This window comes from Trichoderma citrinoviride, assembly GCF_003025115.1.
Source record: "Trichoderma citrinoviride strain TUCIM 6016 unplaced genomic scaffold BBK36scaffold_3, whole genome shotgun sequence".
Lineage (NCBI taxonomy): Eukaryota > Fungi > Ascomycota > Sordariomycetes > Hypocreales > Hypocreaceae > Trichoderma > Trichoderma citrinoviride.
Window position 1 is genome coordinate 2,002,386 of NW_020194711.1, and position 13,143 is coordinate 2,015,528.

General features: G+C 53.2%; 4 protein-coding genes across 4 annotated transcripts; 3 read left to right on the top strand and 1 right to left on the bottom strand.

Annotated features, from left to right (window-relative positions):
- Positions 1 to 4,914: 4,914 nt before the first annotated feature.
- BBK36DRAFT_1166883 (alpha/beta-hydrolase) lies at positions 4,915 to 6,792 on the top strand (the record flags this gene model as incomplete). The annotated part of the gene is made up of 2 exons (XM_024894975.1): positions 4,915 to 4,933; positions 5,192 to 6,792. 2 exons carry the CDS (start codon positions 4,915 to 4,917, stop codon positions 6,790 to 6,792), a joined length of 1,620 nt encoding a protein of 539 aa, XP_024752333.1.
- A 1,280-nt stretch (positions 6,793 to 8,072) lies between these two features.
- On the top strand, positions 8,073 to 9,240 carry BBK36DRAFT_49245 (NAD(P)-binding protein; the record flags this gene model as incomplete). The annotated part of the gene is made up of 5 exons (XM_024898149.1): positions 8,073 to 8,123; positions 8,191 to 8,506; positions 8,568 to 8,669; positions 8,748 to 8,975; positions 9,053 to 9,240. 5 exons carry the CDS (start codon positions 8,073 to 8,075, stop codon positions 9,238 to 9,240), a joined length of 885 nt encoding a protein of 294 aa, XP_024752334.1.
- A 350-nt stretch (positions 9,241 to 9,590) lies between these two features.
- Positions 9,591 to 9,980, top strand: BBK36DRAFT_1113932 (hypothetical protein; the record flags this gene model as incomplete). The annotated part of the gene is made up of 1 exon (XM_024889964.1): positions 9,591 to 9,980. One exon carries the CDS (start codon positions 9,591 to 9,593, stop codon positions 9,978 to 9,980), a length of 390 nt encoding a protein of 129 aa, XP_024752335.1.
- A 375-nt stretch (positions 9,981 to 10,355) lies between these two features.
- Positions 10,356 to 11,542, bottom strand: BBK36DRAFT_1112340 (NAD(P)-binding protein; the record flags this gene model as incomplete). Its single annotated transcript, XM_024889799.1, has 3 exons — positions 10,356 to 10,720; positions 10,786 to 11,289; positions 11,362 to 11,542. 3 exons carry the CDS (start codon positions 11,540 to 11,542, stop codon positions 10,356 to 10,358), a joined length of 1,050 nt encoding a protein of 349 aa, XP_024752336.1.
- Between the last annotated feature and the right edge of the window lie 1,601 nt (positions 11,543 to 13,143).

Genomic DNA, 13,143 nt, shown 5'->3' on the forward strand with positions numbered 1-13,143 from the left:
CGGACTGTGGCAAAGCAGATGACCATGTTACCTCCTTTATGGCAGGCATTCGTTTGAGATCCTAGCAGTCTTGGTACTATGTCGTGCAGGGCATTGCAATCTCCATGGCTACCTATTCAAAGCAGCGACAGACGAATGAGAAGATAGAAGAGGCAAGGACAGGAGATCACGGATTCAGGGCGAGGCTTTTACCGGGGGGGCGGCTCATGGCATTTTGGGGACTTTGGGGATGACTGGGTAGGAGGCGGGATGGAGTAACGGGGAATGGAACCAGACGAGGAGACGGCGTTTATGCGCTCTATGCGCGAGCGGTTTATGTGTATGTATCTGCATCGATTTCGAAGCAATGGGCAATGGGCAAGGATACGCATACTGTACTTCGAAGTAAATGCGAGGGTGTTTTGCAGCATAAGGTAGAGGTTTGGAAAGAGATTACAGTTTCTGTGGCATATCCAGGAGGTACTATACCAACCTACTTACATACCTACACATTCGGACCAAAGGTTGGGCAAGCTAATAAAAGGGGCGAGGCCTGCCGGTCTGTCCTGTCAGTCGATTGTGTCCCACCAGGGCACTCGAGGGAGTGCACATGCAAAGTACGACGCTGTTTCATCACTGTGCTACCGGCGAGGCATCCCTTTGCCGACCACCCGTGTCTTTTCCTGTCTTGTACGTAAACCTTTCCGTGTAAGTGAACCGGTGCGATCTCCTTTCCCTAAACTTACTTCGTCGTACATCGACCAGCTTCCTCACCGAACTGGGACACTGCAGGTGTGTCAACGGGAGGCACGAGACTATGGAGCTGGTCGAATAAGGGCCGGACTGCGAAGTATGATATCACGGGTGGCCGTCGTGCTTTTTTTGCCGTGCAAGGCTATGGGTTTGCTGGCAGTGTAGTTGCAACTTGTGGTCGATCCGGGTGAAGGACAGATGTGGCATTGTCAGGGGCCTACATATACCTGGTAGAGAGATTGGAGCCATTCGGCTGAGTTTCTTTTGGATTTTGCGAGGATCCAACTCGCTTGGCCCAGAGTGTCCTTTCATCTGCTCAACTCAGCTCCCCTCTTCTCTGCTCGGTGACACCGCCGCAAGGCCAACGGACATGCTGCTTCTTCACGCTGCCCACGTGTAGCTGACATACGCCTCGTGTTCGTCGCAGGACAGAGTACAAAGGTCGATTGCGCCTAGCCTACAACTTCCAATGCCGCTGCCCATTTGTTTCTCCTCAGATGGAGGGGGAGTGGGAAGGGGTCCGATAAAGGACAGAAGTAGAGGCCATTGCGTGGTACGAGAGCTGCCAGCACTCCCGCTTCTCTGGTTGCTGCGGAGTATCACCACCCGTTCTCTCACGGCTGTTACGCTGTTTCGAGAAAAGTGTAGAGTCCTGATAGGTCAATATGTGTTACAGAGTACGCACATAGTTGCCGTCTCGTCTCCGAAGTCGGCCCTTTGAGGCCGACAACACGTAGTGGTGTAGAGAGTGTGGGAATGACATTTCACGGATAAATCAGTCAGCTGCCTGAGTCTCTCCATCTCGCCGGCGGGCTGTTTGAAGTCAGGATGTGCTATATTAGGTTAACGTGACAATGTACTGTGCTCGACTGGTACCGTGGCATCGTGGTGTGCATGATTGCATCTGCAAGCTTGCTGCCGGGCTTCATGCAAGTAATTTGCAACTCCATTTATCCGTTGGGGCTGGCATATCCGGCGGGCCAATAGGATGGCGAAAGATTGTCTGCGACTGCGACTATAACACAGAGACGCCCGCGCATTGGCACATCCACTGGCTTAGTCGAGGTCTTTTTGTTTGTCTCGGGTCGTGTCTCTCGTCTGTCGAGTGTGAGAGTGAGATACTCATTGTATTCAACTGTACGATCGTATTGGCCTTTCCGCCTCCTTTGTGTAAGTGATATGTCGTCGAGAGCTATTCTGGGCTTTGTGAGGACGATGACGGCGTCGAATTTCGCCTCTATGGCACGGCTCGAGATGGATTGGTTCGGCGTTGGACGTTAAATGGTAGCTGCTGTACGATATACAACGTGTATATACTTTGAATAGCCGGGCGAGATGCCTAGAGATCGAGGCAAGGAAGTTCCGCGTCCGTGGATCATACCGTTACATCCGTACCTATACAGGCATTTGTACTTGCATCCACCGGCAGTGTTCGGGTAGATGCTGCGAATGAGTTGCATACTGCATCCCCTCACTGCTCTCCCGCGGCCCTCTCACAAGCGGCCATACTAAGGATTATTTTGCAAGAACTTTAAGGAGACTACACGGATGAATATCTCGTGATGCTTGTGGAACGGCGGACCTCACAGATTCACATCTGCAGATGTGGCGCTCTGTGTGTGTGACGCGGCGCCGTCTTTTGTGAAAAGCGAAGCGCTTCATGGAGCGGGCCTGTCTCTTGAGATGAGTTCCCGTTGTGGATGCAACATCGAGGCAGTTGACAAAAGCGGAAAACATCCAGAACCCTCGATTGGTGGCTGCCGTCTTTCTACCCCCTTGACGATGAGTGAATTGTCGGGACTGTGCAGACCGGGGTCGAAGCCGCGATGTCCCGCAGGATGTGTAGATGCATCTCGGGACAACACGGCATGTGTTTGTAATTTGCTCTGATGGGGAGCGAAACGAAGTACGGAGAGTACATGTGCTCCTATTAAGGCACGGATAAATGACTCTCTTCACTGGAGTCTGTTCTCCGTTTGCTTTAGTTTCGGGTCTTTGGGTTGCTTTGTCTTGTACATGCTATCAGGTACCTTGACAGAGCAGCAATCCGGGATGTCACATTAGACGAGGGGGCACCAGTAGATGGTGGGCCGAGTTGTACAAAGGCTCGAAGTCATTTCAGTGGCTCAATCTGCAGGGAATGACGACAGGGCTTCTGATGTGCCAATGACAGTGACGATAGGCTGGGAAACGGTTGGTCTTTGATGGTATCAAAACGAGGGGTTGAATCGCTCACGGGAGCAGCCCTTGGTGGCGAGAGGGTTGGAGATTGGTCGGGGAAGATTGATAGACGACGATACAGAGACTTAAAGGAGGCGGGGAGACTCTGTCGATAGACAAGAAGATAAGTGATGAACAAACCGGAGATCAGATGCTTGGAGGCGGCCATCCAGAGGAGCGAGAGATGGTCAGTCCAATTCTTTGTTGCTCGCCGAACAGTGCTGTGAAGTTCGATTCAAGGCGGGTCCCTGTCGAGGTGGATCGAAAGCCGTTGTGTTATTTCCTCGTTGGGACAATGAAGACTAAAAGTGACGAAGGAGTTATTTAATGACAATCCGACCAACGGGATCCTGAACATGGGGATAAGGCTTGGGCGAGTTGAAGTTGTTGGCGAGCATATCATAGCCTCGGTATACTAGCAGTCTCTCGGAGCAGTTGCAGCCTGTAGATGACGAGTTCGATTTTGAACTCGCAAAGGTGGAAAGACCGCGGTTTGGCCCTTACGTACGCAGGTTGTATGTACAATGACAGTCACCTGATTTTCGAGGCTGCCGAAGCGCACGGTCAAAGGCTGTGAATGGACTCAATAGACTCCATCACAGCGCAAAAGCCATCGACTGGCCCTTGACCCGGGCCACACAATTGAACACAGCCCTCTCTGCTGCTGCAGATCGCTTTATTGTTCTCCCATTGTCATCGCGTGACGATGAACCCTCTCAGCCGAAACCACACGGGTTCAACCCTGCACTGCTGTGAGCGAACGAGGCCCATCACGGCGGTCGAGATGGCATCATGAGCTGTGCCTCTAGCCTATGAGCTCTTGATGATGCGCGGAGCGGATGCGAAACCGTGACAGAGTGCTGGTCCGGTGACCCGGGCTTGAGCTTGCTACACTCCATCTACGGTATGCTTGGCGCAAGAACGCAGTGACTGAGGGCCTTTGAGTCTCGGGCTACCTATCAAAGGGCATGTCAAATCTTGTCCGTCGTGTTAACCGTACCTGATACTATGTCTCTTATTGGCTCCTGATGGGCTTTCGATACCGACCTGCCCCAGACGAACTGAACACGATCGTACACAGCTGCACACGTGCGTTCAAAGACATGTTGTCAACTCACACCTCATGCGAGACCTGTTCCACCGCTGCCTTCACTCCCCCGTTCGTCATCCATTTACCCCCTTTGCTCAAACACGATCCCACAGCCACGTCCCTTTCAAGGCATGTGTTTTACATCATGCAACGGCGCCATGGCTTGATGTGGCTGCTTGTGTTACTGTTTCCGGATGCTCGGGTGCTAGAGCCTCCCTTTCCCACAGGATTGGGCAGCAGCGTCGGGGGACCTTGGCGGACTACTGTATCTGCATTTCAATGCCTTGCGACAGATAAGTTGACGATGCCTTATCGCTCGCATGGCCTTCCCCCATGGCATCAACCGTTGAGCTACTGGGAGCGAGTTAAGCTCGGGTGCAGTAGCCGGCCGGAGGCCATCCACCTGCTTTCCTCGCCTTGTGATTGACAGCGACTACATCGTTCTAAACCTCGATCTTGTCCAGAAAGGCCCTTTTGGCCTGTCTACCAACACCATCTTGGACGTTCAGTCTGTGATAGCGAGGTAATATGTTTAAGACTACCACTCCTTGCACCTCTTGCTATGGTTTACTCACACTTGCGTTGGTTAGCTTGGCACTATCTATTTGTCGATGATGGAACCACTTCAAACGAAAAACTTGTAGAGCCCAGTTATGTCATCGATCATGGCAAGGAACACCAAACATGCGTGAATGGGTCCGTTTCCCTCATCACCACAAGGGGGGTGTATCGATGAATGTTCCGTGCTCGATCGCATGCCTTTCATCTCCCGTTTGTTCTTTGCCCTCTCACAGCACTCGGGCTGCCGGCAGAGGGATTGATTGGTGCCGTTGATCCATCTGTGCTCCCGCAACGTGGCTGATGGATATAAAATGTCTACCAACGGCGTAGGTGAATGGATAGATGGTGGTTGCGTGCACAAAACACAGCTTCTCCCGGATCCTGTTGGTAAACCCAGCTGGAGACGTTTTCAGCGGAACTCAATCTTCCGAGCCTCTTCTAGAACACTTGGAGATTGATTAGCATTCATTCATATTGGCTCTAGAAGCCTCTCGACCATTGTTACGATGCGGACGCCTATCTTGACAACAAGCGGCGGGAGCAGCACACCTTCTGTGCCCAGGGGAACAATCCTGTCTTTGTTGTTAGCCCTGCCTAGCTTCCTCGGACGGGCTCAGGCGGTTTCTCTCCGACCTCTTTATCGCAATGATTCAGCCGTCACCTATCCAGGAGAGAAAATCTCATGGACAGCATGTGGCAATGCTACTGGCCACCTCTTGGAATGCAGTACTATGAAGGTGCCGATGGATCAATTCAACCATGAGAACTCCGGAAACAAGACATTTGATCTTTCTCTGATTCGAGTTCGTGGCCACAATACTACCTCTTGCTCGAAGAATATTCTGTACAACCCAGGCGGCCCCGGGGCGAGCGGCGTGGGCAGCTTCTATGGCCTGGCTTCGGAGCTGATAGCTGTCGTCGGAGAGAGCTTCAACATCATTGCTTTCGACCCTCGGGGTATCAACGGCTCTACGCCGCTGGGATCGTGTTATGCTACGGAGAGCATACGAATGGGCATGAGCAACATCCCGCAGGACAATCTCGTGACCGATGCTCCTTACATGGGCGGCTGGGCCCCTAACTTTGCCAAATCGTGTGCCCAGACATCCGGCGAGCACGGCAAGTACATCAACACGCCTCAGGTTGCCGCCGACATGAACAGCATCTTGGACGCCATTGGTCAAGAGGACATGTACTTTTGGGGCCAGAGCTACGGCACCCTCATCGGCCAGACCTACGCGGGCCTCTTCCCCAACCGCACGGCACGCATGGTGATTGATGGCGTCGTCGACCAGTTCGAGTGGTACAACAGCACCCTGCCCTGGAAGGATTATCAGGACGGCAAGAGAGTGTTCTGGGGCTTCTTCGACGAATGTGTCAAGGCTGGCGTGGACGCGTGCCCGTTGGCCGCGCTGGCAAAGAACCCCGATGTGCTCAATGGGATGGTGGAGAATTTTGGCACGAAGATCAAGTACAACGAGATGACGGTCTACATCGACGAGAAAAACTTTGGCACTGTCAACTATGCATACATGTGGTACAATGTCATCCTGCCTTCTCTCTACAAGAGCGTCGCCTGGCAGCCCCTGGGCATTACCCTGATCGACGCCATGGTGGGCAATGCTACGATGGCATTTGAGTTCTACGGGGGTGCGCAATCGTACACCAATACGGGAATCACTCCCTGGGAGGCCATTTACTTTTATCGACTCAACGACGGAGCATCGGGCAGCGAATTCTGGCCACAGACCAATGAGGAACTGATCAAGACGCTCCAGCCTTTCTACGTCATGAACCCCTTCATGTACTCGGCCAACTCGTTCTACTGGGCCAAGGCTCACTGGGTGATTCCCAAGACGCACAATTACGTTCCGAAGGAAGGGGTCAAGACCAAGCATCCGCTGCTAATCATGTCCAATCAATACGATCCCGTCTGCTCGCTTGATTCCGCCAAGACGGCGCTGACGGCCTTTGCGGATGCGCGGCTGGTGACGCTGGACGCCTATGGACACTGCACCTTTTACCAGGATTCCGCGTGCGCCGACGGCTATGTCAAGGAGTACTTTGTCAGCAGTGCCCTGCCTGCGCAAGATGTGACTTGCAAGGTAGGGCCTGACCAGTACTTCCCGCCGCTCAAGCTGGACGGTGCTAAGGTGTACAAGCGGGGGGAGAAAACGGGCTTTCTCTAGATAGCACGCTGCTGCTGAACAGCTATGGGGGGAGCCTAAGGAGGCTATGAGAATGTATATGACGAGAAAGATCATTTGTGTATATACTGCGTTTGCGGTGGCAGTCTTGGAGTGGTTGGTGTTTAGATACTATGTGCTGGTTTTAGCGAGACGGAGGCTGTCTGTTGTGTTTCCCCATGGCGGAAAAGCTTTGGCGTGGCCATTGTCTTCTTGTATGGTGTGGTACCTAGCGATTGACTTTGTAGCAGTTATTTTTTCAACTATTCCTGTTTCTTGGATAGAACGTCTGTTGTCCCGTTGTTCGTCATTTGGTGTCTTCCTGAAGAAAGGGGCTCAGCAACTTGACTGACCCCGAGGCGTGCCCCTACTGGACGCTTCCCTGATGCGTGCTGCTTACCCGATTAACTGGCTATCGTGTCGACGGGCATCCCCCTAAACTCTTCGATATGTATTGCCGTCTTTGGGCTTGATCTCCAGCTTATGTGTGACCCTTCATGATGTGCACGCATGCGTGAGTGCTGCGGCGTTGACTCGGCATATGCATAGCCCTGGAGGCTGTAGGAGGATAAAGAAGAATATGAAACCATGGCCTGCGTCAGCTTTAGTTGTGATAGAGCGACCTAGTTGACTGACAGTTGACTCAAGGCTAAAGAACAGCAACTTCATTAGAGTCACCAATTAACCATCTGACATCTGACAGGGACAGCCGTTCAGCTGCAGACGATGGGAGTTCCCGCTTCTCGCAAGGCAAATCCCGTTACAAGCGGAGAAAAGGCCCACACCGCTTCAAACGGTTGGAATGATTGGACACAAAAGAGGAGCGCCTCATTGCGAACAAGATCCATTCCCCAGCTCTTCTCCGCCCGCTTCATTACAAATCACAAGATGGAACTTCAGGCGGCTTCGAGGTGACGAGGCTGAAGGATTCGGAAGTCGCTGTGAGGTGGGGAAAGGATGATTAAGAAGACACAGCGACAGGCCGGGCTTAATGGGCTAAAGGCCGACAGGGGGAGAGTGATGCTGGTATGAGTGGATGGATTTTATTGTTTTCTCCGTTTTGGATGAGAAATGGGACCAATCTCTGTTGCAAGTGAAATGGTATTTATTTAGCTTCTGCTGGGTCTCGCTTCATGTTGTTTCGACGTCATTGCTGGACACCTACCTTACCTATCAATATTGCCTCCAAAGCACTCAAGCCATCATACAGCTCTTCCACCTCAGTTAACTGGACTGATATCAACACCAACACTACAAGGTATCATCAACAACAGGTAAAACAAATGAGTTCCATCGCAAAGACTGTCGTCGCCACAGGCGCATCCTCAGGCCTCGTAAGTTTCGATCATCGCTATATGAATCCATTCACAATCGCCAACTGATCACAATCCGTCGTCCCAGGGCTTCGAAGCCATCAAGCAGCTTCTCCTCCAGCAAACCCAGCCCTACAGAGTCATCCTCGGCGCGCGCAACACCCAGAGCACCATTGCCGCCTACGACGCCCTGGGCTACGACCGCTCAGGCCACGCCGTGACCGTGCTGCCGCTGGAGCTCTCCGACGTGCGGACGGTCAAGAGCTTTTCGCAGCAGGTGCTGGACAAGGTCGGCGGCGACAAGATTGACTACCTTTTGCTGAATGCGGCGATTTCAAGTGGCGCGGAGAAGCCTGGTCCTCACGGCTGGAGATGGTGCGAGGCGCTGGTTGTGAACCATTTCTGTGAGTTTTACTTTGTGATGGTGAGATTGTTTGGACTGCGGGCTGATGGTTCTTGCAATAGCACAGCACTATCTGATGCATCTGCTGAGGGAGAAGCTCGTTGAATCAAAGTCTCGCATCGTCTTTGTGTCTTCGGGCGCGATTCGCCGGATCACTGACCCGAGTAAGTGGTTCACGACTCACCCTATCGCATTCTTCGACTTCAAGTTAGGCTGACCTTGATCGTCCTCCTACCGTCTAGGCACCCTGGAAGATACACTGAAGGGCGCCTCCGGTGCAGATTTCATGAACGTCTACTCCGCCTCGAAATTCGTCCAGCTCCTGAACGCCCACTGGTGGCGCCGTCAACTAACCGGCCAATGCGACGTCGTCGCCGTTTCGCCGGGCTTGATCCCAGGCACTGGCCTAGGCCGGTACAGCGGAATGAAGCTGACGATGGACATGGCTGACGCAAAGCCCGTCACTACAGGTGCGTCTATTTTACTTGTAACCTCACAAGTACAGAGAGAGGCGAAGCTCGAGTAGGAAAACTAACGGTCATGATAGGGGCGCAGAGCATCCTGGCCGCATTCACCCGCTCGGACTTCCCCAGCGATCCGGACCGAATCTTCTTGACGAGCTGGGGAGAGTGGTGGGAGAAGGATGTGATCGAGAAGTCGCTGGACAAGGAGCTGCAGGATAAATGGAGTTGGAGCAAGGAGGAGATTGAGAAGGAAGCCGGCATTACTGCGTGAAGTGAGTACGGATTCGACGGATACATGATGTTAGAGAAGAGGCGTGAAGTGACACGATGTCGCCGTCTGTGAGAAGCTCGCGTCAGAGGAGGCGAGGGAGGATTGTCACGGACTGATGGCGACACTCGTTCACTGTTATTGTTTCACAAGCCTCCAGGTCGGTGATGCCATATTCCGGCCATCAGACAATGTCAACACACGTTCTTCTGTCATTGTCATTATCTGGAAAGGAATGTGACCCGTCTCGAATAAAGCCAGCCAAATACACCATATACCAAAGTCAGCACCTGGCCCCTCTCCCATCTCACGCATCAAGTACATATGTCCACGGCTCAAACAGAACAGACATCATGTGCACGTTCCGCATCACGGTCACCCTCTGCCAATGCACAGATGCCGCGTGCAGAATGCGAAACAACGTCTTCGGTCAACGCGAGAGCGAAACGATGCAGAAGCACGGCGGCCACATTCTCTGGATCAACACGTACCTGCGCCAAGGCCCCATGTGCCTGGGCTACTTCACCAACGAGGATCCCGAGCGGCTGATGGTGCGATACGGCATGGACGAGAAGAACGGGAACAGTAAGCAGGACTGCAGGAATCGCGTGTTTGTCATTGATCCAGAGGTCAAGAGGTGTGTCATCATGTGTGATCCGTGTAGGGACATCTGCGATCTGGGGCCGCCTTCGCCGGGCTCGGTCAAGAGCCAGGAGTGGCGTCCTGTGAGTGAGGCTGCGTGAGAAGCGATGATTGAGGATGTAACTGGTGGTAATTTGTGCGCTATCAGGATATGCACCGAGAAGCAGGAGACTTGTATCTTCGGATACTCTGGGTAGTGGATGATGAAAATGGTGGTGTGAGCAGGAGCATCAAGGAATATACGACTTCCAGACTGCATAGTACGAATGGTCTGTCACGGCTTCTTATTTATTTCTTCCTCATCCTCTTGAGAAAATCCACAAGGTTTATGGGGCAGTTTTAACGCGAAACAAACATTATTCGCTGTCTACCAATGCGGTTCTCTAGGTCATACAAAGCTATATACATGTCTGTCCATCATGGAACTCATCAACCTTAGGGTATATTTCCTCCTCTCTCCACTCTTACATCACCCTTCACAGCTTGGAAGGAGCCTCGTTGGGGTCCTTGACCTCGACCAGCAGCTTGCCGGTGTTGGTTCCCTTGTACAGGCCGACGAGGCCCTGCTCGGCCACCTGCAGGCCGCCCTTGAGGATGTGCTCCGTCTTCTTGATCTTGCCCTCGGCCATCCACTGCGAGAGCTCCTGGCGGGCCTTGGGGTAGTCCTTGATGTGGTCGAAGACGATGAAGCCCTGCATCTTGATGCGCATGGTGATGATCTTGTTGATGTTGCTGGGGCCCTGGGGCTTGGACGTGTTGTACTGGCTGATGCCGCCGCACATGACGAAGCGGGCGTGCTCCTTTGCGCGGGCCAGACAGGCGTTGAGGATTTCGCCACCGACTGAACAATACGTTAGCGACGATACTCTTATTAGTACCGCGAGGAACAGGGAGCAATGTGCTTACCATTGTCAAAGTAGACGTCAATGTAGTTGGGAGTAGCCTCGGCAAGCTTCTGCTTAAAGTCGGGATCCTTGTAGTTGAGGGCAACGTCGAATCCGAGCTCCTCAACCAGCCACTTGCACTTGGCGTCGCTGCCGGCAAGGCCAACGACGCGAGCACCCTTGAGCTTGGCAATCTGGCCGGCGACGCTGCCGGTGGCACCAGCGGCGCCGGACACAACCACCGTCTCACCAGCCTTGGGCTCGCCAATCTTGGTCATACCGACCCAGGCGGTGATGCCAGTCATGCCGAGGACGGAGAGCATGTCCTTGGGGTCCCGCAGGCCGGGGTAGTTGGCCGAGGGCTCGAAGGAGCCCTCGCGGAGGATGGCGTACTGGGTCCAGCCAGTGAAGCCGCAGACGTAGTCGCCGGCGGCGGCCTGCTTGCTCTTGGAGGCGATCACGCGGCAGATGGAGGCACCGCGCATGACTTCGCCGATCTGGACGGGGGGGAGGTAAGAGCGAGTATCTGGAGGGGGACATGTTAGACGCCGTTGAGAAAAAAAAGATTACCAGGTTCTTGTTTGATGGAAAGCCTCACCTTGCAGCCAGCCTCGCATCGCCGGGTCCAGGGAAAGGTAGAGAGCCTCGACGAGGATCTCGCCATCCTTGAGGTCTGCCGGTGTGGGAGCAGGAGTGATTTTCTGAGCAAAGGTTGTGCCGGGGACGATGTCATCGGTGGGCCGCTCGGCCAGGACGATTGAGAGGTTGTTTACTGTCATGTTGAAGGATGGAGGATGAGGATGGGGATGTGACGTTGATAGCTATGGTTCAAGAGAAGAATGATGTACTAGGTAGATATGGATGATTCAGATAGATACAGTAGTTTGTGATTCAAGAGAGCGACTGCAAAGCCGTCTTTATACCTGCTACTCGTGTCCCTCCGGTCCCCAAACATGGCCGGCCCTCCAGCTAGCATTAGTAGCCGTCGACGGCGACAGCCTCAAAACGGCTGTTTGCTCCATTGAACTAGGGCTCCAGACTCTGAAACAAAGAGCAAGAAGCAAACATGGAGATTCCGAGTCCACGGAGACCCGCATTGCATCTGGCATTGTACCTACTTTTTTGCCTGCTGCTGCACGCATATTCTCCGTACTTGAGCTTTCGGGCTGTCCTCCGTTGCCTCGGACATGGATGGAGACCCTCCTGCATTGGCATTGATTTGGTGTCTGTGGTCGGTCCGGAGCCGCAGCGCCGATCGAGAAAGTCTTAAAGGACCAATGATGCAAGGGCATGGGGCCAGCCACAGAAGAGAAAAGAGGCCAAAGAAAGAAGGAAAAGAAAAGAAGAGAAAGAAAAGGTCCCTACGTAACCGCCGGCCGAAACTCCCCACAAAGCACACAACTTCTTTGACCCCAAAGGCCCGCCATATCGCAAATGGGGATATTCCTCCGGTGCGGAGTTTCGCCCTCGCCGGCGCTGTGCAGCCCCGGAGCTGATGGCATTCTTTTGGGTCTCTCGGCCGAGCCCTGGATTGAGCAAAGATGGCCGGGGCTGCAAGGGCTCTTCCCACTAGATCCCGTGGCTGCATGATGGATGGCTGGCTGGCTGGAGACTCTTGTGGGCGGGATGCCGAGGTGCTTTTTTTTTCCGGTGTCGAGCGAGCTGCGGCCGGAGGAACATGGATTTTGCATGGATCGGGGCATGGATCGATCCCGGGACAACTACCGATACGAGCAACGTAAGCATCGAAAGGGGATGGAACAGGAAGATGGAACACTTTGACCATTAATAAGGGATACTACATGTACGAGGCATGAGCAGGTACTATGTCCATTCAATGCACTATAATGGTCGGCAGAATCGATAACACAAGGAGTAACACAGAGAGAGTTTTGGTACGCATTTGGTGCTCCGGACATGCAACCCTCGCAGAAAGATAGTCTCGGTGAAGAGACAGATTCAGAAAAGGTCCCCGTCCGCGCCGCTTCTGCGCCTTTTCCGTGCTTTGCAATCGTTGACTCGCTAGTGTCGACAGTCGATGGCGGCCGATTGGTCATGCCGAGTGAATGGCAAACGTGCGAACTTGACAGATGCCACTTTGGGGTTGACGTTACTCAAGTGGCCACTTGTTGGGATAGTACTAAGGTGAGATGTTCTCTCGAGTTGTCATCCGACATGGAATGATCTTGGGATCTCCAAGATAACAGAAACTGTGTACTTCGTACTTTTGTGGCTTGATATCGATCCGCTTCGAAAACGTCACAGAGCCTTAGGTTCCTAAAAGGTGAAGACATGATTCAGGGTCGCCACTTGTTCCTGTCTCTTGAAGACGGAATGATATCATTCCAGAATATTCTAACTGGATGCGATGATGGGGACG